This window comes from Loxodonta africana, chromosome X (genome assembly GCF_030014295.1).
Source record: "Loxodonta africana isolate mLoxAfr1 chromosome X, mLoxAfr1.hap2, whole genome shotgun sequence".
Taxonomy (NCBI): domain Eukaryota; kingdom Metazoa; phylum Chordata; class Mammalia; order Proboscidea; family Elephantidae; genus Loxodonta; species Loxodonta africana.
Window position 1 is genome coordinate 26,901,552 of NC_087369.1, and position 24,176 is coordinate 26,925,727.

General features: G+C 37.8%; 1 protein-coding gene across 1 annotated transcript in view; it reads left to right on the forward strand.

Annotated features, from left to right (window-relative positions):
* The window catches only part of POLA1 (DNA polymerase alpha 1, catalytic subunit), a 318,421-nt gene that overhangs the window by 161,777 nt on the left and 132,468 nt on the right, over window positions 1-24,176 (forward strand). The window contains exons 33-34 of the mRNA XM_010595733.3: window positions 1,213-1,391; window positions 3,111-3,242. Coding sequence (XP_010594035.1) covers window positions 1,213-1,391; window positions 3,111-3,242 — 311 coding nt within the window. The remainder of the gene's footprint in view (window positions 1-1,212; window positions 1,392-3,110; window positions 3,243-24,176) is intronic.

The window sequence follows — 24,176 nt, forward strand, 5'->3', positions numbered from 1 at the left end:
TGTCTCAGGTATTTTGTAATTACTAGGCGTCTTTTAACAATTGACCAAAGAGGGTCTAGGATTTTGTCACTAAATTCCAAATATATCTAGTATTAGATTATCTACCTGTGCAGCTGTTGAAAGATTTAAAACAACTTTGAGATATTTTTGGTGTGTGTAAACAATTTTGCTTGGTTTTGAATGAAATCTCTCAAAAACTCTAGACTATGTTTTATTATTATTTATTTGCCTGTATCCTAAAATACATATGATAGCTTTCCTTTGATTCCTAAAATGCCTGGAATTCGTAGGGATGGCTAAGGGATATTTGCAAGGAAATATATATATGTTCTAAGATACAGTGTGGCATGGTTATCTGTAAGTATAAACTCAAATCGTAAAAGCATCAGGTATGCTTTGACTAAGGATAAATTAAATTGGCTGGCCTAAAAAATGTTTCTTTTCTTTAAATAGTTTGTGGAAACAGGACAGCATAAACTATGCATCGATAGAGTTCTTGTATCGTTTCAATTGAAATACGGAAGGTATATTTGGTTTCAGGGTTGCTGGGGGACATTTTGACCTATAGAATCTGTACATCCATTGTTTTTGCACATATTTTGAATTTCTGAATCCCAAACACCAAAAGCCATGTTGCATTTTGTCTCAGATGAGGCTACTGAATTTTAACCACTGAATTAGGTTGCAACCTACGTGCTGTTAACTACTGAGCCAAGATGAAATCGACCACTGCATTGAAATCCGGCTTAGCAGTTGTAGCTGCACTTGAAGGAGTTGTAATAACCGTGAACCTGTTTTCTTTAATGGGATTTTTATTTTCTATTTTCAGTTTTAATGGTGCCACTTTGATTTTAAGAGTTTCTTAATAACACTGCACATTTTTCTGAGATTTTCATTGTAACTTTAAGAAAATAATAAAACCATCCTAGAGGAATAGCTGAAGTAGTTTCGTCTGAACCCAAACGTCCACTGGCATATTTTTGTGTTGGCATTAGTGCAGTTTCCTTGTTTTATTTATAATCTCTCGTTAAAAAAAAAAAGTCCTTTGTCCATGTGATATAAGCCTTTATCTTGAGCTTAAATGGTTGTGTATGTGTGTGTACAAATTTCTACTCATTCTTTTGTGTGAGTTTTCCTCTTTGGGTGTTTTTGGGGTAAGGGAATTCAAATAATTGTAACCTTCTGAATTTGTTTTTTCTTTTACATTAATAGGACTCGACCCCACCCAATTTAGAGTGCAACATTATCATAAAGATGAGGAGAATGCTGCTTTACTTGGTGGCCCAGCACAGCTCACTGATGAAGAGAAATACAGGGACTGTGAAAGATTCAAATGTCCATGCCCCACCTGTGGGACCGAGAATATTTATGATGGCGTCTTTGATGGTTCGGTTAGTTGTTTCTTTTTCTTTCCTTTTTTCATTTTGTGCATGAACTAGCATAATGCCCCTACCCCCAAACTGTGTGGTATAAAAAGGAAACCACACTTCTATATTTCTTTCACAGGTTTAAAGAATTTTAACATCATATGAACTCTGCCTTCACAACTTTATTTCGCCTTGAAAACTCTTAACTGAACGTGCTCAAATATTGTTTTTGGCTGCCTAGAGTGACTGGCCTTGGTTTGCAAATGGAATCTCTCAGAAATTCTAGATTGTCTTAAAGTGTTTTTTTTTTTATTGTAATTCCTTAATTAGTAACCTGTGTTTCCCCACTTCCAACCCCCATTTATTAAGACTTAGAGCAATATTTTCCTTTATCTTAAATCAAGTTAATGGGAGCTAAGTGTTTTTGGAAAGTTTTTGTTTATCTTTACACATCCCACTTACCTCCTCCCTGACAAAGGTACTCGTATTATCTTTTCTGCTGTCTTTGTATATCAGACATTTAAAAAGTCACAGGGAGACATTCCTCTCAAGAAGTGCTGCCAAAAAATGTATCATTGACCTTGGATCAGAACTTGAAACTTGGCCAACTTACTTGATTCCACTGCAGTGTTATACATGTACTAGCCATTGGTGAATGAGTAGGCAGAAGAGCTGTGCAAAACCTTGAAACTGAAAGAAAATACATCCTTTATCTAAATTAAAAGTAATTATTTTAAGTTAATTTGGACAAACAGCAGATGTTTTGCATTTTTTTGAATCAAAACAAAGCAGTCTTTGGAAGCAAGTGCGAGGAAGAGGCAGACACAGATCAGCAATACTTGCTAAATCCTTGAGTTTTGCTTCATTACAGCTGTAAATAAGATAGTTAATTGCATGGAGGCTTGACGACTTGCAGATGGGCTAACTGTGGAAGAGCCGATGTCAAGCTCTAAAATCTCTTCCACCTGGAATTGCTTAGTGTGGCGGGTAGGGTTATGTACCAGATAGGAGCAGGAAACCAAGATGTTTAAGTATCAAGAAGGAAAACAAATGCTCCAGAAATCCCAACGGTTTTTCTATATATTATGTTCGCTTTGTCTTTTTGTTTTTAAAAAGCCTTTTTTTCAATAACTAATAGTTTAGCTCTTTCAAATTTCTACTCCTGCTGCCTCCCCTCCCCCGAATACATTTCACTTTTTGGAAAAATGGCGGAACTTTTAGATATTTGCTAAGCTGACGATAAGTGATACAGCTTTGTGGTATAACACTTTTAATTTTCCTACTTTATTCTGAAAGTTAAGTTGACAATATAAAAGCAAACTAACGTCATAGAGACTCTTGCTTCATGTTCAAGTTTGGAATGAATAAGTGCAAAATTAAACATTTTGATCGGTATCTCTGAGAAGGATCTCATTTCCAGTAACGTGACTTTAGTGGTATTTTCAGAGGGAAAAGTATTTTATCCACAGAGCCTGTCATGTATTGAATGTAAAATAGTGATTTCAGGGTTTTCCCTTCAACTTTGCCACCATTATGATGGTGGCAAAACAGTGGAAGGAATATGTGGCTAAAGGGGTCTTGGGAGGAAGATAGTTGTGAAAATAGGGTTAAACGCTCACCAATAAAATGAATTAATATTGCACACCAGGACAGTATGTAAGCTTTTAAGGATAAAAAACCTTTAAAAACCTTGCAGTAACCTTTTTGTACTTGTCTGTCTTGACTTCCTTTTCATCCCTGTAGGGAACCGATATGGAGCCCAGCTTGTATCGTTGCAGTAACATCGATTGTAAGGCTTCACCTCTGACCTTTACAGTACAGCTGAGCAATAAATTGATCATGGACATTAGACGTTGCATTAAAAAATACTATGATGTAAGTATCCATAATGAGTTTTTTACACACACAACTTTAGACTTTAGGTTTGGTACTTGTTTTAATATAAAACAATATGATTTTGTACTGGTTTCTTTGAAGCTGAAAAATTTTGAAAATATTCTGGAGAAAATTCCTGGTAAAATGCTGTTAATACAAATATGAGAAAGTGTGTAATTTTTGCATATTAGCATGACAGAGGAATTGATTTTTCTATTGGATACTACATCTCTTTCATTAATGAGCAATATTTTAAATAATGAGATTTTTTACTTCTAAGGAAAAATGAGAACATAATTATAGGAAATGTTTTAGTTTATTGTTACCTAAATAAGACTAAATTAAATGGTCACTCAGATCTTTAGATAGAGGAGGAAAAAATCAGTATTGCTTATTTTTGGCAAGTGGCACCATGAAATCATGTGTGATGATTTTAATTAAATGCCCACTACCAAATACTTCCTGTTTATGTGGTAATCTAAAACACTTCCTAGGTTAGTTTTCTTAGTAAATCAAAGTAAATGTCTTTTAAATTTAAATGCAATTTGTCTGGCATTTTGAAGAGAATGTCTAATTTTTATGAGTATATAGTAAAAATGCCAGAACAGTGAGTGAAGCTGTGTGGGTTAGAAAGAAGGCTTTTATTTGACATTTTTGTTTTTCACTTTTAACATGTTTCATATGAATGAAAAAATTAAAATTGAAAATAAAATAATAACCGCACATTTCCAATTTTATTTTTCTTAACATTTCATTCTGTCACTTGCCATCTAAACAAATTTCTTAATACTTGAAAGTTAACTAACTTATTTAAAGATGGTATATTGGCAAGACATTTTGAGAAAAATGCTTGAGTTCTATTAGTTAGGACTCATTGCTTTTATCAATATAATTTTATAATTCTACTTATGTGTTAGTTAACACCTAGCATTTTCTTCTTTAAAAAAGATGTATTCTATGAAAATAGAGTATTAGATCATTAGAATAGAGAGTAAAAACCTCTAGTTCCAGTATTGTAATTTTAGAATAGAATTGTTTGTATTTGTCAAAAAAAAAAAAAAAAGATGGGTTTGTCCAAAGTTCCCCCCCCCCATAATAATTTTGACTACATTTTGGGGAAATCTGAAACATTTTAGTGAATAATCCTGTGCTGCATTTAATGATGCGTTGGATGGGAATAAAGGTTATGGGGGGGGGTCACATACCACAGTAGATGAAACGTTCAGCACATGAAATGTTAGGCCTTCATTTAGCATGAAGAGCCCAAATCAAAACTATTCGGCTCCTCATTTACAGACCTCATTGAGCAGAGCATGATTCTTGACTCCTGAGAAGAATTCTGCGTTTTCTCTCTGTGTTTAGTCTATCAGAATCTTCACTATGGAAATGTCAATACTAGAAGAAACTCATCTATTTCCTTCTATTAGAAGGACAATCTGTTTTGACTGAGTTGAGAATAGGCAGAAAAAATGATCTTCTGTATAGTTAGAAATATGCCCGAACTGAAAGATTGAATTTTAACCCAAATTTGTATGTGTGGTGGTGGATATATAAGCATTTTTTAAGCTAAATAACCTAGTTTCCAAGATCTAAAAGTTTAACTCAAGGTTTCTAGGGCATTTGCATTAATGGCCGTGTCATCCACCAGCCATCTCACTAACAGCACATGGCAGTTTTCTTGTAGTTAACTGCCCACTTGGTTAACTTTTTTTATGAGATTTCTAATCAGAATATATCCAAATGTCGCTCCTAAGGTTGGCACTTATGACTGTCATCAAAATTAGGAACTTGTTTCTCTGTTTTCTGATCTTAATCATATATGATTGATTGGATGGGAGAGAAAGAACTCCATCATTCATTCTTTTCATGACCCCATCATGAACAAATGTCTCATATTTTCAGGATCAGAATGTTCATACAAAAAGCTCATGCACCTCTAGGTTCTACTTTGTGGCAGATCTTTCTGTTTCCTACTGAGCCCAGACTTAAAGGAACTTTAACCAGTAGAGGGACATTGCATTGAGTTTCTTTGTTATTGAGCCTCAAATGACACTGATTACAGTTAGTTCACTGTGATGGTCATCCAACTGGAGACTAGTATACCAAGTATACTAGAGACAAGGATATTAATAAGCACTGAGGTTAAATGACTACTGAAGCTAACTACCAAAAGCGTTTCCTCCTATTCTGCAGTTTTAAAGATGCTGCCCACTGGGACATAAAAGTTGTTGGTAGACTGAGAGCAAGAGTCTCAGTATTTTTTCTCATTTTAGTCTTAGAATCACTATAGGAGCAGTACAGGTTACACTGAGAAAGGAAGATATCTCCGTAATGAAGGAACGTTAGGAAGATAAGTGGAATATGCTATTTGACCAACCACTCTAACTGCCAGGGAACATTGTTGCAGATCACCGAGCAATATGGTTGTCAAGAAAAAAGGGATAAAGGTTTGGGGCAACATAAGTACACTTCTAAATCATTTGTCTTTTGGAAAGATACATCACATGGTCTGTTATCTTCTGTCATGAATAATACTGGCTGTGAATAAATGCGATGTAACAAACATTTTTAAAAGTTTACGTATGTGAGAACTAGTCTATCATCATGTTTCAATATCAGCTACTTTAACAGGAGAGGAAATACTTTTTTTTTTTCTTCCACCGTCTAAGCAATGATTCTATCCCTGGAATTCTCATCTCCTAGAACATTTAAACTTAAATATACATAGAAATAGAAAAACCACCGGCATTAATTTCTTTAGGAGGAATCAACCTCTAGCGCTCTGTCCTGAAGTGTTGAAGGCAGTGCCCAAACCCAAACCCAACTGAAGGCAGTGCAGAAAGCTTAAATGCAAAGTTGGTTTCATGTCCTGCTCTTTGTTGGTTCCTCTACACAAAGTTAAAATTGAACTGATATATATATATATATATTTGAAAATCATACAAATCTAGCCTAAAGACTCTGTCTCCAAGCTTTTAGGGATATTTCGAAGGACTCAATTTTACAGTGAAAATTTGATACATGTTCCCGCCCCCCTTAAATTGTGCTCCAGAAGGACAAATAGATACACACAAAAAAGGGAGAGAAACACTAGCTTATCTAAATTGGGAAATGAAGAAGGCTTTTTTTTTTTTTTTTTTTAAGCGTGAAAATTTCATCATCTTGTCAGCTGGCAGAATGCCTGCTGTGTGGATTCACAAAGGCTAAGAATTACACTTTCATGAAATTTTCCTCACTAACTGCCCTGGTTAATTTGAAAGATAACCCACTGTTCTAATTCATTCCTCAATTGGGCGGTGCAGGTTTTATCTTTGATCTGACAAAGCATTTGTGTTAATCGTTTTGGCCCTCTACTAGACACTCTTGGGATTGTGCTTTTACAATAAATGTGTCTGTGATAGCTCTTTAGTCTATTATACTTACAATAGATCCATAGAACTGGTAATTAATTCTCCACTGCTTTGGAAATGGGAAGAATAGGTGTAGCTCTGTCAAGTGCTGCTGGGAAGTTTGTTTAGCTGGTTCATTTTTGAAGTGTTCCCCTCAGCCGTCCATGAAGCAGCCACAGAAGAGAGTCTGAGATCAAGATGCTTGCCTACCCTGACTGCTTGCTGATAAATGAGAAATCTGACCCCTCTTGGTACCTGGGAGGGGGGTAGTGGGTCATTTACTTTCGTCTCAAGTACTGTTAGTTATAATGTACATTAAATCCTCATTTTAATACTTAAAGAACCATTTGTTTCTAAAGGTGGAGCCTCCATCAGAAACATTGATAATAGTCAACTAAAATTTGCTCCTAAATTCTCCGTGATGGCTCATGCAGGTTTTAGAGTGTTCGAATGGGGCAAAATATGTTCCCCATCAGCCTTGTAGTACTTCTAGCCACCTGTAAAAGAGCGTTGCTTATAGCACTTCCCTATTATTTTTCAATATAGAATTGTTGCTGGCCAGAGACATGGCTGGCCCTGGATCTGAAAGAAATAGCAGATGAACAGCTGGTCAGTGCCATGCATATGATAACCGTTGATTAGTTGCTAAGACCAGAAGTCGGTGGTTGAATCCCTTAGACGTTTGCTGTAGTTTTTATAGTGTCCACATATTCCTGAGTTAAGCTTTTTGAGGACAGAGACTATGCTTCTGAGTCTTACCTGTGGCCTCTGCCGTAGCCCCTTGTTTTCAGTAGTGTGTGCATTTGAATGCTCAGTAACCAAAGGGACCAATACATGTTATACTTGCCTATTTTTTCTTGAAATTTATTTCTCGCACTGCTGCCATATCGGTAGAAGATTTATTAGTGGTATAGGAGATTCTCAGGTTAACACAAAATCCCACAACAGTTTAAAGTCATGAAAGCATTGTAGAATAGAGCTCTTTGTTGCTGTCTTCTGTATTTCACCCTACTGACTACTGTTGGGTTCATTATACGTCTATCCCCAACTTATTATCTTTAGTTCGTTTCCTCCCCAAAGAGAGCATCAGGCAAAGAGGCATTGCCCAGAAATATTGTTATCATGGTGCAAAATAACATCCTGCATCAGCTGACTTTCGGTGTCCTGGTAGAAGAGCCTGTCTCTAACTACTGTATAAGAAGGCAGAGAAAGTATATGCCTAGCTATTGTTACTCTCTCCTGTTCCCTCCCTGTGGTTTTCTCTTTTCTGAGTTAGTCTTAATTGTGGCATACGCCACATTTCTTTATCTCTATTGGATCCATTTTTTGAAGAGTTCCAAAAATATTGTCCAAGGTATGTTGCCTCATGATGCAAAGACTTTCTTATGCATAAGCGAACCCCTAGTAAAGAAGGGAGCATTTGACCAAAGATGCTGAGCCTCAGCGAGTTGGCTCTAAGTTCCTACATAAGAGGCCACACATTCGGGAAGTGAGGCAGAAAGTTTTGTAGTAGATGAAGAAGCCATGCTAAGCTTCTCTTTTCATCTTTACCCAAAAAAATAAATAAAACCTTTGTAAATTTGGAAATGAACACACATTCCTTGAAGACAACATTAATAACAACAAAACCTAATGTTGTAAAGCCAGAGGTTGAATTGGAGCTACCTTTTATCGAAAGTGCGACTAGGGCAGGGTGAGATACTGGCAAAAATCTTGGCTCCACAAACATGAACACCATTCAGCACCACGGGCAGCACAATCCATGGTGCCCAGCAGTACTTTCAGAAGTTTCTTTAGGAATCCACATTAATAAATTAATCTGACAGATTAGGGATGCAGCAGCCCCCACTCCATCATCCACTCCCAGCCCCACTCGTGTAAATCGCGACCAGGGCTCCTCTGATCGCCACTGTCTTTCATGGTTTCCTTCCTAAGAGTGGCATGCGATCTCACCAAGGCACTGCTGTGCAGGTGGATCTGTGAGTTAGAGCCATGCAGTGATGCCCAGGAACTCTGCCTACCACCGCAAATATTCAGTGTTCAGTAACCCTCAAAATTTCTCATTTCTTACCTGTGGTGATGCAGGCTGATCGTTCTTAGGTTATAGGTTGCAATATGCAGTAGTATCACAGGTACATTAGTGCAAAAGCGCTTAAACTTGAAGCACTGTTGGAATTATTGTTTATTCCCTTGCTTCTGCATTTATATTTAGAACATTTAAAAAGAATAAATTGGGTTTCTTTTTTGTAAAGACTCTAACAGCATAATTATAAGTGGTACAAAAGGCATGCAAAGAAGCAATAGATATCTATCCCACCCATTTAGCATCATAGGCAGCAGGATCCGTGGTGCCCAGTGGTACTTTAAGAAGGGTAGTTTCTTTAGGAATCCACAGAACTCCTCCTCAATCTTATTAAAAGAGAACATATTGAGAATTAGTAATTCTTTTTTGTTTCACAGCATTTGATAGGGAATTTAAGCACAAATAAATACCACAGACACCAAGCGCATTTTTGAATGTGGTGTTCCAAACATCAGGGCCCATTGATAGAGGGTTGGTATAGGCTTATGGGGGAACGACTGATTTTTCTTAGCTGTGTATGCCAAGCAAGCTGGTTTTGAATCTGGTATAACACTTTACTGCTACACCATGATGTGTTGTCATAGAAAAGCTAAGAAATGGGATTTGGTGTTGGGTAGATTAGAATCTCGTTGTAAGTAAATTTAAATGAAAAACAGTTCCAATCTGGCCCCCTAATACATGCCAGCTACACAAGTAGTGTATCATAGTATATTACACTAGTATATCATAGTATGAACATTAGCTGTTGTAGAGGAGTTCTGATTAGCAAATTGGATCAGATACCACCTTATATACCACCTGACTTTTATCCTTTATCGAATAACCCACATTTACTTGTAGTTTCTATATTTATCAGAATACCTTTTTATCTTTGATTTCATTTCATCTTAACCTTATGTCATGGACCCTGTTTGGGGAGGCTCAGAGCTAGAGTATAATCCTGAGGGACAAACATGGGACCCACACAAAATTCTGAGGTGCCCGGGCCACCAGGAACAGTGTTGTCTACTGAAGATAGATCCCAGAGCTGCTTGCAAGATCTGAGCTTGGGCCATATCTTTATTTATATATATATATATATATATATATAATTTTTATTGTGCTTTAAGTGAAAGTTTACAAATCAAGTCAGTCTCTCACATAAAAACTTACATACACCTTGCTACATGCTCCCAATTACTCTCCCCTTAATGAAACAGCCTGCTCCCCCCCTCCACTCTCTCTTTTCATGTCCATTTTCCCAGCTTCTAACCCCTCTACCCTCTCATCTCCCCTCCAAGCAGGAGATGCCAACATAGTCTCAAGTGTCCACCTGATCCAGGAAGCTCACTCCTCACCAGCTTGGGCCATATCTTGCTGTCCTGTATCATTCCCCCACCTATACATATTCTCCCTCCTAAGTTTTATCAGAGATGGAGACAATTATAGCTAGAGCCCTTGCCTATACTTTCCCTAAATTTTGAAAGCTTAGCACTTGATTGTATCAGTCATTAGACCAGGCACTGCTAGCCTCACGATGTATGATTCTGTAACCAAACACCTAGGTCAGAGTTCCTGTCTACCCTCTTACTGGCTCTGTAACTTGGGCTAGTTACTGAACTTCTTCAAGCCCAAGTTTCCTAGCCTAGAAAATGATGATAGTACTAGTACCTGCTGCATGAGGTTGTGATGAGGGCTGTATGGGTATGGGATAATGTACTCAGAAAGTGTGTAGAGAGCTGTCATCAACGTTCATTACAGGCAATCCCTGGGTTATGAACGTCTGACTTACGTACAACCTGTAGTTACAAACCAACTCCTAGAAAGCCTATGATATTAAAAATTTGAGATACATACAATGGTTTGTAATAACAAACAGGTGCTACTTTATTATTACTGTATTAAAGATGTTTTAGTGTATCTGGAAGTTTCTTTAATTTTTTGTGCATAGAAAGGTACACTATGTATTACATACTAAGACAAACATTTGACTAATTGACATTAGATACAAACCGTACCTAACTGTTCTGACTTATGTACGAATTTGACTTAAAGACAGAGTTAGGAACGGAACTCATTCATAATCCAGGGACTGTCTGTATTCCTATCTGAGACACGGTGAATGAACATGGTGCAGAACACCCATAGACAGACCTGGGCTAGGGCCTTGCTGTCCCTGCCCTTCCAGGGTGTCCATCGATAAGGCTCTGTCTTCTTGCTGCTCCCCCTCTGACATCTAGTAGAAGGGTACCATACCGTACTGTGCTGTGTTTCCTCATGGCCCTCCCTTCAGTTTGCCAATGTGGAAGTTTACTTCTCAGTGTTGGTGAATAGAACCTCAAAGTCAGCCTTAGGAAAAGGTCACCAGCCTATAACTCCTTCAAGGCCCAGGACCCAGTAGCGCGCCTAACCTGATAGGTGCTCAGCAAAAAATGTATTGAACGAATTCACCATATTCTAAGAGGTTGGTACTATCAGGCAACTCTCCCAGGTCACACAGATAGCAGCATCAGGACTGTGACCACACTTGGGAACCCTAGTCCAGAATTTTGCCCATCACATATGCTAAGACAGCCGGTTATGGATACCAAGTTGCTAGACAATAGTATGGATCAAGATCTCGGGCATCCACATTAAGGTCACATAACTGGCTGGGGCATGAGTCCAGAAAGCCAATTATACTCACCCAGCAATGGCCTAGTCAAGCCATTGAAGGGAATCAGATATGTTGAACCTGGAGCTTCAGCAGCTTCTGATACTGTTTGCCTCCTCTGAAGGGAAAATTGGAGGCTTTTTGAAACACTGAAGAAATACCATAGGAGTTGTCAAATATCTGAAAACAAGTGGGTAAAAACAGAAAACTACTTGTGCCAAAACAGTAGGATTCCTTTCTTCAGTTTGATTTCTCTAACTTTGCATATTGAGGAAAAACTCAACTTCAGGTCTAACTCCAGTCATCTAGAGCTCCTATCTTGTAGTAGTGTAAGAAATTGAAGCAGAACAGATTTCGTTTAACCTTTCAAAAGTGAGATTTTCTCTCCGTTGACCTTCCTGACTTCAAGGAGCAAAAAGGAACTATTGCTTCTCTGCTGCACGTGTAAACGAGAGATGGGAGGAAAGCGCCTCAGGCAATGGATGTCTTTCTTATTTGGTTTGCCTAGAAAGTGTATGTTAGGGTTCCCATGTGGAAATTTGCCTTTTGCGGATACTCACAGATAGGAATTTCCAGAGGGTCCTGCCCAGCAGCCTTGAGCTAAATGGAATAACCATATTTCTGCTTAGGAGGGGGTTATTTCTGTACCTTTCTGAGGTATCACAGAAAAATTCTCAAAGCCTGGATTCTAAAATAATACAAAAATTAGAGCACCGGTGTAGTTTGAACCAATGGGCATTGATTTGTTTTGTGCTTGGTGTAAATCAGAGGTAGCTTTACTGTATGCTCGCTTCTGTAGTGGTTTTGAAGAGCAATGTATGACTTTTTGTCCTGGTTCAAAACTTGTGTAATTCTCAGCACCCCCTCGAAAAATGGTCTCCTTTTTCTATGCTTCACCATAGCGTAACTCTTAGGGTGGATAATTTTGTGATGGTCATTAGGCAGCTTGTTTCGTAAAAAGTCCCAGGCCTTAAAACAGTCCCCGACCCCTCTCAGGCTGTACAGGTGCTTAGGGCTCCTTAGTTGTTGAAGAAGCTCTTTATGCTATTGGGAACTGAGACGACCTTGGAGCCCAGCTCTCGGGAGCCCAGCCTAGCAGGGCTTCAGTCCACCAGCCAAGAATGTTAAGGAATCTTGGAGAAAATCGGCAGGAAAAACACTCCTGCCTCGGAATTACATGTATAATAAAGGTTTAGAACCCATGTGGATGAAGCTGCAACTACAACTTTCCATCAGTTGGTGTTCAGGAGTCACCCCTTCCAGGAATTGATCATCAAAGGAAAATCAGAAGAGAGCTCAGAGTCAAGAGAGACCTGTTTAAAAGTTTCACACCAAAATAGAGCATCACGCTGATGAGTGTACGTAAGGAGCTAGCACAGTGCTTCTCAGACCGTTTGGTCTGTTGGACCCCTATACGCTTAAGTTATTGGGGGTGTGAGAGAGCTTTCGTTTATTTGGGTTATGTGTATTAACATTTACTTTATTATACAGCAAAACCGAGACATGTAAAAGGTATTAATCCATTTAAAAGTAATAATAAGCCCATTATATAACAAAAATAACATTTTTATGTCAAGTATTTATATGTTGCAAAACAAAAAAATTCAGTAGGAACAATGGCATTCTTTTACATTGTTGAAAATCTAATGTGTGTCTTAGAAGACAGATTCTCAGATCCACTTCTGCATCTAATCTGTTATGATGTGTCGTTTTGGTTGAAGTATATCAAGAAAATTGAGCTTCACACAGATATGTAGCTGGAAAAGGAAGGAGTATTTTCATAGTCTTTTAAGTTAATTGTGGATATTCTTTTTTGTCACTACACCAAACCTTGTAACGTGGTACTTTCTTAAATGGTTATTTGCAATGTGGAGTCTGAAACCGTATCAATAAATTGTTTTTATTCAGTATAACAAAATCTGCTGGCTTATCTGGCACTTTGAATGAATCTCTTACCCATGCATGATTCTGTAATATCATGCATTGGTCATTTAGAAAATGTTGGTTCACTGAGTTATGAAGACTTTGCAAATGTTGACACTTAATGTTTTGAAAATCTTGTTTACTATCACCACCGGTCTCATCAGAAAAGTCTTTAAATATTGGAAGGCTGTTGAGTTCAGGATGGTGGATACAAATTTTCCAGTGAAACCTCAAAGCTGAAATTTTATCACTGGTAACAAATACTGTCAGTCGATTTTTCTTGAAGTGACAGGCTCACATGGTTCATTTTTGAGAAAATATCTTCCAGACACCCACATCAGAGTAACCGTAGTTTGTCTGTTACTCATTCTTTCAAGGAAAACTGGTTTTCTCTGAACAAAGTGATGCGTTCAGCTTGAAACTCAGGCAGTTGCACAAGTGCTTTTTCTGGAGACAACCATTGTACTTCAGTGGATGATAATGAAAGATACATACCCAAGGGTTAGGATTTGATAAAATGAGTCATGTTTACTGTTTAATTAAGTGAAACTGGCTTATTTATTTATTTGCTGCCATGAGTGTCTGACAGTGAAGAATAGAGTGATTAGTAGTACAAGTTGGTGCCACTGCCTTGATCAAGGCTAATGTGCCAGGAGTTTTACCCACCACTGATTTTGTATCATTGACATGATGAAAAAGGCAAATGCCTTAGTAATATTTCGGAAATAGTTTTGACTTTGTGGACCCCAGAAGTTTTACTTTCAGCTCTAGCAATTTATCTTAAAGAAATGCATGCAAAAAATTATGTGCAAGTATATACGTGGAATTATCTATAACAGGAGCCATGGTGGTACAACAGTTAAGCACTTGGCTGCAAACCAAAAGGTCAGGAGTTTGAACCCACCCAGGTGGCTCCACGGGAGAAATACCTGGCGATCTACTCCCTAGGAATCCCTATAGGACAGTTCTGCTTTGTCACATGGGGTTCCTCTGAGTTGAAAATTGATTCAATGGCACCGAACAATAACGGCAGTGTTACCTATAATAGCGAAAAATGGGATGTAACTTACATACCTAAGAATAGATATATATCTCATCACTATGGTTTGATCTTTTCTAGAATGTCATGTAAATGGATTCATCAAAAGGTGTTTGGGTTGTTTCCAGTTTGGGGCGATTATGAATTCAGCTGCTGTAAACAAACATTCGTGTACAGATTTTTCTATGAACATAAGCTTTCCTTTCTCCAGGGTAAATACCCAGGAGTGAGATTTCTGGCTCGTATGGTAAGTGTATGTTTAACTTTTTAAGGCATTGCCAAACTGTTTTTCAGAGTGGCAGTACCATCTTCATCCCCACTAGAAATTGTCTGAGAATTCCAGTTCTTCCACATCTTCCCCAGCCATTCTAACAGGTTTGGAGCACTGTCTCATCATGGCTTTAATTTGCATTTCCCTGATGACTGGTGACATTGAACATTTTTTATGTGCTTATTTGCCATCCTTGTACCTCTTTGGTGAAGTATCCAAGTGTTTGCCCATTTTTAATTGAGATTATTTGTTTTCTTACTGTTGAGTTTTGGAAGTTCTTTATATCTCTAGATACAGGGCCTTTGCTGGGTGTGTGATTTGCAAGTATTTTCTCCCAGGCTGTGGCTTGTCTTTTCATTCTCTTAATGGTGTCTTTCTCAGAGCAAAAGTTTTTAGTTTTGATGAAGTTCAATTTATCAATGTCTTTTATATAGATCACACTTTTGGTCTCATGTCTAAGAACCCTTTGCTTAACTTAGGATTACAAAGGGTTTCTCCTGTGTTTTCTTCTAAAAGTTTTATAGTTTTACATTTAGATCTGTGATCCATTTTTATTTTATTGTTTTATAAAATGTGAGGTTTGGACAGGTTAGTTTTATTTTGATCTATGTCCAGTTATTCTAACATATTTACTGAAAAGACTATCTCTCCGCCATTGAATTGCATGTGTATTCTTCTCAAAAACCATTTGGGTATACTTCTTTGGGTCTATTTTTGGACTCTTTTCTCTTCCACTGATACCTGTGTTTATCCCTTTGCCAATGCCACAGTCTTGATTAGTGTAGCTTTATAGTAAGTCTTAAAATCATGTATTGTGATTCCTCCATTTTATTCTTCTTTTCCCAAAATGTCTTAGCTATTCTAGTTCTTTTGCCTTTCCATATAAATTTTAGAGTCAGCTTGTCTTCATTAACAAAAAACATCCTGTTGGGATTTTTATTGGAATTGCATTAATCTGTAAACCTATTTGGAGAGGATTGACATCTTTATTTTGTTGAGTCTTCCAATCCATGAGCATGGTATGTCTTCTTCATTTATTTAGGTCTTAGTTTTCTTTCATCAATGTTTTGTAGTTTTCAGCTTACAAGTCCTGTACATGTTTTGTTAGATTTATACTTACGTATTTCATTTTGTGAGAGTTTAATTTTGGTTTCCAATTATATTTCCTCAACCCACTAGTATATGAAAATACAGCTATATAATTTTTTATTCTGATATTTCTGTAGTTCAGAGAGTTACAGGTCAATCATTTGGTTTTGGTTTTCAAAAGTGTACTGAGAACCCACAGAATGTTAAAAGTAACTTACGTAAATACATTGCTAATATGCAGCCCTTAAATTCTATTTTGTAGATCTATATTTATTGCCCCAAATATTTGGCCGCATAATAGTGCCACGTTCAAAAAGAAAAAAAGAGCTTATATAGTGTAATCTCAGTTATGTAAAATTCATATGTGTATATATGCTTAGATTTCTGGAAGGATGTTTACCACATGTCAAAATCATATCTGAGTGGTGAAAATTTTAGGTCATTCTGATTTTTTCCAGATTGCTTTTCTGTATTTGAATGTTTCACAATAAGCATGTATTGTTTTTATCAGGACAGTAAAGCTGCTTGAAAAATAAAAGAGTGAATTATATCCTTATCAGTGAGTGAGGCTAGTTTAGGCTCAAGTCCTATTTGGGAATTAAATACTCGCATCCCCAGCCATTTTAAGATTCTAAAATTTTGCATGAAAAACCAAAGGGACGTTTTAAGAATGCTACATTAGGAATTTTTCTTCACTCCAGCATTTCCTTTTTTTTTTTTAATTGATGTGAAATTCACATAATATAAAATTAAACCTTTTTATTGTGGTTAAACATAACATAAGATTTCCCATTTTAACCATTTTTAAGCGGACAATTCAGTGACAATTACATTCATGATATTGTGCAACCATCACACTATCCATTTCCAATTTTTTTCATCACCCTAAATGGATACTCAGTGCCCCTTCTGCAATAACCCCCCCTGCTCTTCCTTCCCCCATCCCCTGGAAACCATTTATGATATTTTGTCTCCATGCATTTGCCTGTATGAGATGTTTCACATTAATGAGATCATATACTCCTTGTCCTTTTGCGACTGACTGACTTCACTTAGCATAAAGTTTTCAAGGTTCATGTTGTAACATGTATCAGAACTTAATTTCTCTTTATAGTTGAATAATATTCCATTGTATGAATATACCACGTTTTGTTTTTCTGTTCATCTGTTGATGGACATGTTGGTTATGTCCACCTTTTGGCTCCTGTGAAAGTGCTACAATGAGCATTGGTGTGCAGGTATTGGTTTGAGTCCCTGCTTTCAATTCTTCTGGGCATATACCTAGGATACAGAATTTCCTTTTTACCATAGGCTGATTTCTGTGGGTCTAAACCTTGGCTGCATATTAGAATCACCTGGGCAGGGTTTAAAATGTGGATCTGATGACTCAGCCCACCCTTGAAGCATTAAACTAGAATTTCTGAGGTTATGGTCAAGGCATCAGTATTTTTCCAAGTTTCCCACTGTACCCCTCCAAAAACACATGTTGATGAATTCTAGTACAAAGAGCCACAGAGTATTTTAAGATGTGATTCTTTGGGTTATATATGAGAATATGAAAATAAAAGATATTTATGCTTTCACACCTGAGTGAAAGCATGTATTTATAAATGAGAAGGGATTTAAATTTCTAAAACAGTATTAGTTCTGATGTGACCAAAAATAATTTTATGTAAAGCAGAATACCTGTAGGTAGCATCTTTTTTAGTGTCTCCCCATTTTGAGTGAGAATTTACCATCCTTGTTAAGCCTTCACGTGTATTGCTGACACTTGACAAATGGCAGATCATTAGCATTGCTCAACCTTGTCTCTTCTCTGTTGCAGATATGATTGTATAGACCCAAGCTGAGAAGTATTTGTATATAGAAATGTCATCTTCCCTGCATCTCTTTCAGGAGACCTCCCATATCATGATTTCATGTTATGCTCTGATCCTACATATGCTGAGAAATTTTGGTCTTTATAACGTTTTAAAGTGGTTCTGAGCTCTGCTATCCTGTCACACCCTCTCATCCTTGACTGTGACTCACCATAGTCTCTTCTTGGTTAGCTTCAGCTTCTCGCCTGTCCTAATTGTCTAGTTTTACACAGGCTTAGCAGTCTGAGCAGGGTCCGAAAGTCAAATTGGGGCAATCTCCAGGCTACATTTCCATCGCTCCTCGTAGGTACTAGATAACAGAAGCGGGGTTCTGCCACTTCTTCAGTATACAGGGACTTAAGTGAAAAACAAAGGGCCGTCCATCTTTTGAAATGCATTGGGCTTCTTCACATTGCCTATAAACCCATTGCCATTGAGTTGATTCCGTGGAAACTGAAATTTTTGTGAACGAGTATACATAGCTATCTATCTGTAGCTGTCAAGACTGAGGTGGGAGGTTTTGCTTTTGAGCTACTTTTTTGTTATCTTCTCCTTTCTCCCTGAACCCCTGTGTGCCCCCCCCCCATTTCGCCTACCAAAGTATTTACCGTCCCTTACAGAAAAAGACAAGTGATTTTAAAAGGAGAGGATTCCATCATGTTAATATATATTGTACATTACACAGCGCCTTGTGGTTTTCAGAGCATTTTCACACACTACCTGATTGTTCTTCACAGTTACATCGTGAGATATGCAGAGCAATACCCTCCAGTATTTCCCAACATGGGATAACAGAACCCTGCAAACTGCCCAACTTGGATATCATGGTGTTAGACTGTATTCCTTCTACTTTCATACTGCCTTTCCTTCCATTCCCACTGCTTCAATCGCATTCTTGGTTATCTCTCATTACCTTTCTAATAGATCTGCTACTTGTCTTGGTCTGTTCCTTTATCAGTCCATTCTCTACACTGCATCCAGCATTCTCTTTCTAAAATAGGGTTAATAATGTCATCTTCCAGTTTAAAAGCCTTCGCTGGATTTTCATTTCATACAGATTAAAATTCAAATACCTTAGCGTAGCATTGGGCTTCACACTAGCCTTTCCATCTCCTCCTTCCTCACTAATCCACCCCAGGCCATCTGCCCATCTGGAGTGCTTGGTATTCCTCAGAGATACCATGTGCTTTTATACGTGCCTTCACTCATGCCAAGGACCATTAGTGGTGCAGTGGTTAAGATCTCAGCTGCTAACCGAAAGGTTGGCAGTTCGAACCCCCCACCTGCTCTTGTGGGAGAAAGATGTGGCAGTCTGCTTCCCTAAAGATTTACAGCCTTGGAAACCCTATGGGGCAGTTCTCCTCTGTCCTATCGGGTCACTATGAGTCGGAATCAGCTCGATGGTAATGGGTTTCACTCATGCCACCTCCTCTGTCTTGAACTACACCCCACCACTCACAGTCTCTGGAAAGGCCTCATTCAACTCTCTAGCCAGAATGTGTTATTCTAACCCATGTGATCACATAAGTCTTTGTACACATATGTATGATGGCATCTAACATGCACAACGGCTAAGAGCTTGGCTGCTAACCAATCGGTCAGCAGTTTGAATCCACCAACTGCTCCTTGGAAACCTTATGGGGGCAGTTCTACCCTGTCCTATAGGATCACTGTGAGTCAGAATTGACTCAACAGCAACAGGTTTGGTTTTTTTTGTTTGTTTTTTTTAAACACTCAATTAATTGGTTCTCTCCCCCACAGACTGTAAGCTCCTTGTGGTAAAAGCTGTGCTGTATAATGTTGTGTTTGTTTAACTTCATGTCCCCCAAGTATAACAGTGCTAGGGACATAGCAGATATAGCACTTAGGGATTTGAGCAAGGGAGAGATTTTTGGGAACTTTAGAAAAACTGTGGGTGCAACATTTATGTTTGATGGGATAGCCAATTCTTATTTTTCATTATCAATGACTCCACACTCACTGGACAGTATGTTCTGGAATGTCATCTTTAATCTCTCACTAAGTTCACATCACCTTGGGAATCTTTAAAAAGTTAAACTTACTCTTGCATATAAATATATATCCATGCATATTTTACCTTAAAAATTTCTCTATTCTTGCCTTCTTCGCTGCTTGAACCAAAGGTGTGATGTGCATCTTTCCTTTTATCTAATAACACTTCTCCCCTTCCCCCTCCGAAACTGGCTTCTTAGCAGCTAAGCTAATATTCAAAATCCTGTTGGGTAGGTTGTTTTTACACTATGCAGTGATACCTTTTTCCTGTTAACACCATTGCTAAGTGCAATGGTGTTTTAAGAAGCACTTAGCATCATTTGTATACATGTGTGTGTTTGTTTTTGTGTGCCATTTCCTTAGCCCTAGCATACACAGATAACACTCTTGCAGAAGAGTAATGGGGCCTTGGTGGTTTTTGCCTCCTTTTGGAGGGTTGTCCTGTTTATTGGCCATAATACTTAGTGGTGCTGGTGACATTAAGGAAAATCAGTATTGGTTGGAAAGTGGCTGATAATAGAATGTGAACTCCAGATTTCTGGAAGGGGGCCTCAAAACTCATTATATACAACTTTCTTTTCCTAACACTCATAGAACCACCTTCCTTTTGCATACTTAACTAATGGGTATTATGCAGCTAATGGACTGGCAGAAGATAGTTCAGCATCACGAGGCTCATTATAGAATTGTACGGCCTTGAGTTCAGGTAACCTCTCTCCTCTGCCCACCTTCAAAAATGGGCCATTTCCTGTTTTTAAAAGATAATTTGTGTTTGTGATACAGAATTGAATATTTTTGGACAATAGGAATACAGTGTCTCATTTCTGTTCTGAAGTTGGTAGTAGAAGCAGCTCTGCAGGACTAAGCTAGAACAAGAGAATGGATATGAGTTGGGGTGACCTTTTTTTATCAGACCATAGCTAGCAGCTGATAGAACAGCTGTACTTCTTGCTACTTTCCTCCCTTTTTCTTTTACAGGTAGAATGAAGTGCAATTTGCAACACTTGGAACCTTATAAAAGACAACCAACCAAACAGATAATAAACCAAAAATCAACTAAGTCACACACTGGGTAACAGCTTTGTCTTAGCAGCATCTGATTCCTTGGGCAGTGGTCTCTCTTTTCAAAACCCTACGGCCCCCTCCCTCCCATGCCCCACCGCCACCACCCGTTGTTTCTGTTAAGGCCAAGAGTCAGGCAAATAGCTTTTGTGTTTGGCTTTAAAATCAAAGTTGTTTTATCATATTAAACTGCCAGGACCACATCTTCTTGACATGAGACCCCTGAAACGCCTATTACAATGTCACAGACTCAGTCAGCAGACACTCAGTTGTATGTGGAGTCGCACTTGCTTGGAGCATCTGAATTCCCACTTCCGTGTTTATAAACATGTGGGTTGTAAGAACCACTCATTTTCTAAACGAATGCATTTCTTAGTTCTTTGGTTATCTTTTGGGTGATTTCAGACAATCATCATAGAAGTTAATGTCTGATATCCATCATGACATTTGTTTTATGGGAGGAAAAGATGGACTGTTAGGAAGCAACAGACTAGGTTTTGGTAATGTTAAAGTGAATCAGGTGCGTGTTTTGGAAGTTGGGGGGAACCTTTTTGTTAAATTCATAAGTAAGGCACTTAAAATGTTTAATTGCTGCCTAGCCAAAGAATCTACTTCAAGCCAAATTTTGAGCTGCATGAATGTGATGTTTGTAAAAGTAGGTTCTAAGCAATCCTTATTTCTTTTTCAGCTGTGAAGCTAAATGTCCATTGTAAAGGTTATATAATGTGTTTAGTTTTATCTTTATGTATATTTTTATCAAATTTGGTTTCTTATCTAAGAGGTTTTTTACAAATCTGATATGCCTGGTTATATATACACATACACACTTTTTTTTTTAAGTTAGGAATCGCTCCTTTTCTTCTAAAGTAGAGAATCAAGATAAGCAGTTTGAAGAGATGGATTTAAGACAGCAAAATTGTTGTATCTTCAGCTGTGTAAAAGAAGTACTGTACCTTGGACCAGAAAACGTGTATTAGTGATGGTTCGGTTAGTGGCTGCAAAGACAAAGTAAATCCCTTAGTGTAAAATACAGTTCTACATGGCAGCATGTTTGGCTTGGACTGAACATCAGAATTTAGGGAGCAGTTAGCACTAACATGTGCTCTGCTTCACATGAAAATACATTAATAATCAAAATCTTATAGAGCTTTTGTTTCTCATTGATTGCTGTTAGGGAGAGGTTTGCTCAGGTTTTGTTGTTGATGTTTGTTTTGTAGGTAGAGGGAGGGATGAGTCTTGTCATAAACCTCTCCAAAAAAGTCGGTTCATTTCTCGTCTTCAGTCCGTTGACTGTACGGTCTTTGCAGAATAAGACTGTGTTATTGTTTATTTGGAATGTAGAAGGTTCATCAGAACATCACTTTTTGCTTTAAAAATTATGGTGTAATGAGTTAAATGATAAACTTACATGCACAGGGATATTTTCTTCCCTCTGTTATAGTTAATCTTTAAACAGTCTCTGTAGGTTCAGAAAAAAAAGTACTGTTAAAGACCTGAGATTGCAAAAGCAGTGCCACTTCTTCTGAGAGCTTTGGGGCAATCCTCTGATGTGTAATTACTTTTACATCAGTCAAAAGAGAGAGACAAGAATGTGCTTTCCTTGAACTTAACAGTTTGGGCAATTTTCTATAATCCAGTAAATACAAATTGTAGCTTGATTATTCATCTACGTCTGTCAAGCAAATTTTAATGGATGAATGAATGAGTCAAATCTATGCATGGAAATATACAAATGTGCAAAATATGGGTCTAATTACCAGGCTGCTGAATTTACACAAGGTCAGGTAAACAAGGCACCAGTGTAATGATTATTAATTGTTAATAATGCCTTTGGGAAAACATTCACATTTTCCTTCTGAATACCTAACAGTTTGTCTTTCTAGTCATTTTAAACTCTGAAAATTTTAGCTAGTCTAAAAAACACAAAAACCTATCTGTCCTATTTTAATCCTTTCCCTATAATTGCTTACTAATCCTTTTAGAATAACAGGTAAAATGTAATACATTTTGCAGAACCTCTTGGAAATCACAGCTTAGTATGTTGGTGGGAGAATTAAGGGGCTAACACCCTCACACAGCAGAATGAAATAGCCGCTATCTTTTGTCTTCATTGAAGGGGGGAAGAGCATGGCCCCCTCCCCCATCCTCCACCAACTTTTCAAATGTAATCGACATTCTAAAACACAAAACCAAGGTGGTAATAAAGGAAAGGAAATCAAAACAGGCTTTTTTCCCCTCTATTTACCATAGTAAGTCAACATTTGGCTCTGTCTTGATATTCTATAAAATGACTGTTGGGAAAGGAATAATATCAATGAGTAGTTTCCCATCAAAATGGCCAAGGGCCGAAATAATTGAGGGAGTACTTGCTCAGGTTTTTCTTAGTTCAGTAATTCTTGATCACAGTGCAGTTCTGTAGCTGTGCTATCATTAAGGGCTCTCCATGTCTGGAAGGACACCCCCCTCTCCGAGCTTTAATCCAAAAGTCATAAATTGTAGAACTAAATTATAGAACATGTCGTCCGCAGGTCACCCAGGCGAAAACACTGCATCTTGAGAAATCTATCTTTCTGCCACTGTGCTTTGAAAATCTTTTGAATATTTTGCATTAATAGTACTGCCGCAGTCTCTTGCTGGGCTATCTTTTCATCCTTACAAGCTCCGTGTTCAGAAGTTTTTCCTCATAGCTAATCTGAACATTCTTCTTTCTGTTCTAGGCCTTTCTTCCCCCTACGCACCCATGTTCAATGTTAAATGAATACACCCACCTTCTTCTGTGCTCGTTTTTTCCTGAGTATTTGTAAATAGCACTCATGGCTCCCTTTCATTTCTTAAAGCTCTGTAATTGATGACTCAGTCTTATTTCTTCAAACTTTCCAGGCTTTATTTCTGTTTTTCTGAAACTTTTTTAATCATGTTTGCCCTTAGTTAGATTATACTTGATATATGCTAAATAGATTTGGACAATTTTTTTTTTTACCTTAGATCTGTAGGTAGCCTCCTGTCATATTTTATATACCACTCTAGAATATGAGAAACACGTTTTATGCACACTCATGAGTGATGTAGTAGTTTAATTAAATCCATGTAGAATTATAGCCAGTGCTTTATTCTGGCATTTAAGACACTATATAATTCGACCATCTGTCCCCACAGACTCTCCCATCCAACTGCACTATACAAATCATTATTTCTCCAGATAGATCTTTCTTGTTTTCTCCCAACTGCTGGTACTGTCCTCGCCAACTTGCTGTTTCTGTTTTAATTCTCAACCTTTAAGGCCCAAGTCCATCTCACTTCGGGGAAGTCTTTCCTCAAACCAAACCTGTTGCTGTCGAGTCAGTTCTGACTCATAGCGACCCTATAGAATAGAATAGAACTGCTCCATAGGGTTTCCAAGGAGTGGCTGGTGCATTTGAACTGCCAACCTTTTGGTTAGCAGCTGAGCTCTTAACCACTGTGCCACCAGGGCTCCAATCTATCAAGTTATTAGAAAGTTCAAATGACATAATAGGTGTCCAATAAATGGTTGAATTTATGACTGCAGAGTTTCATCATCATTTTTTAACCCATC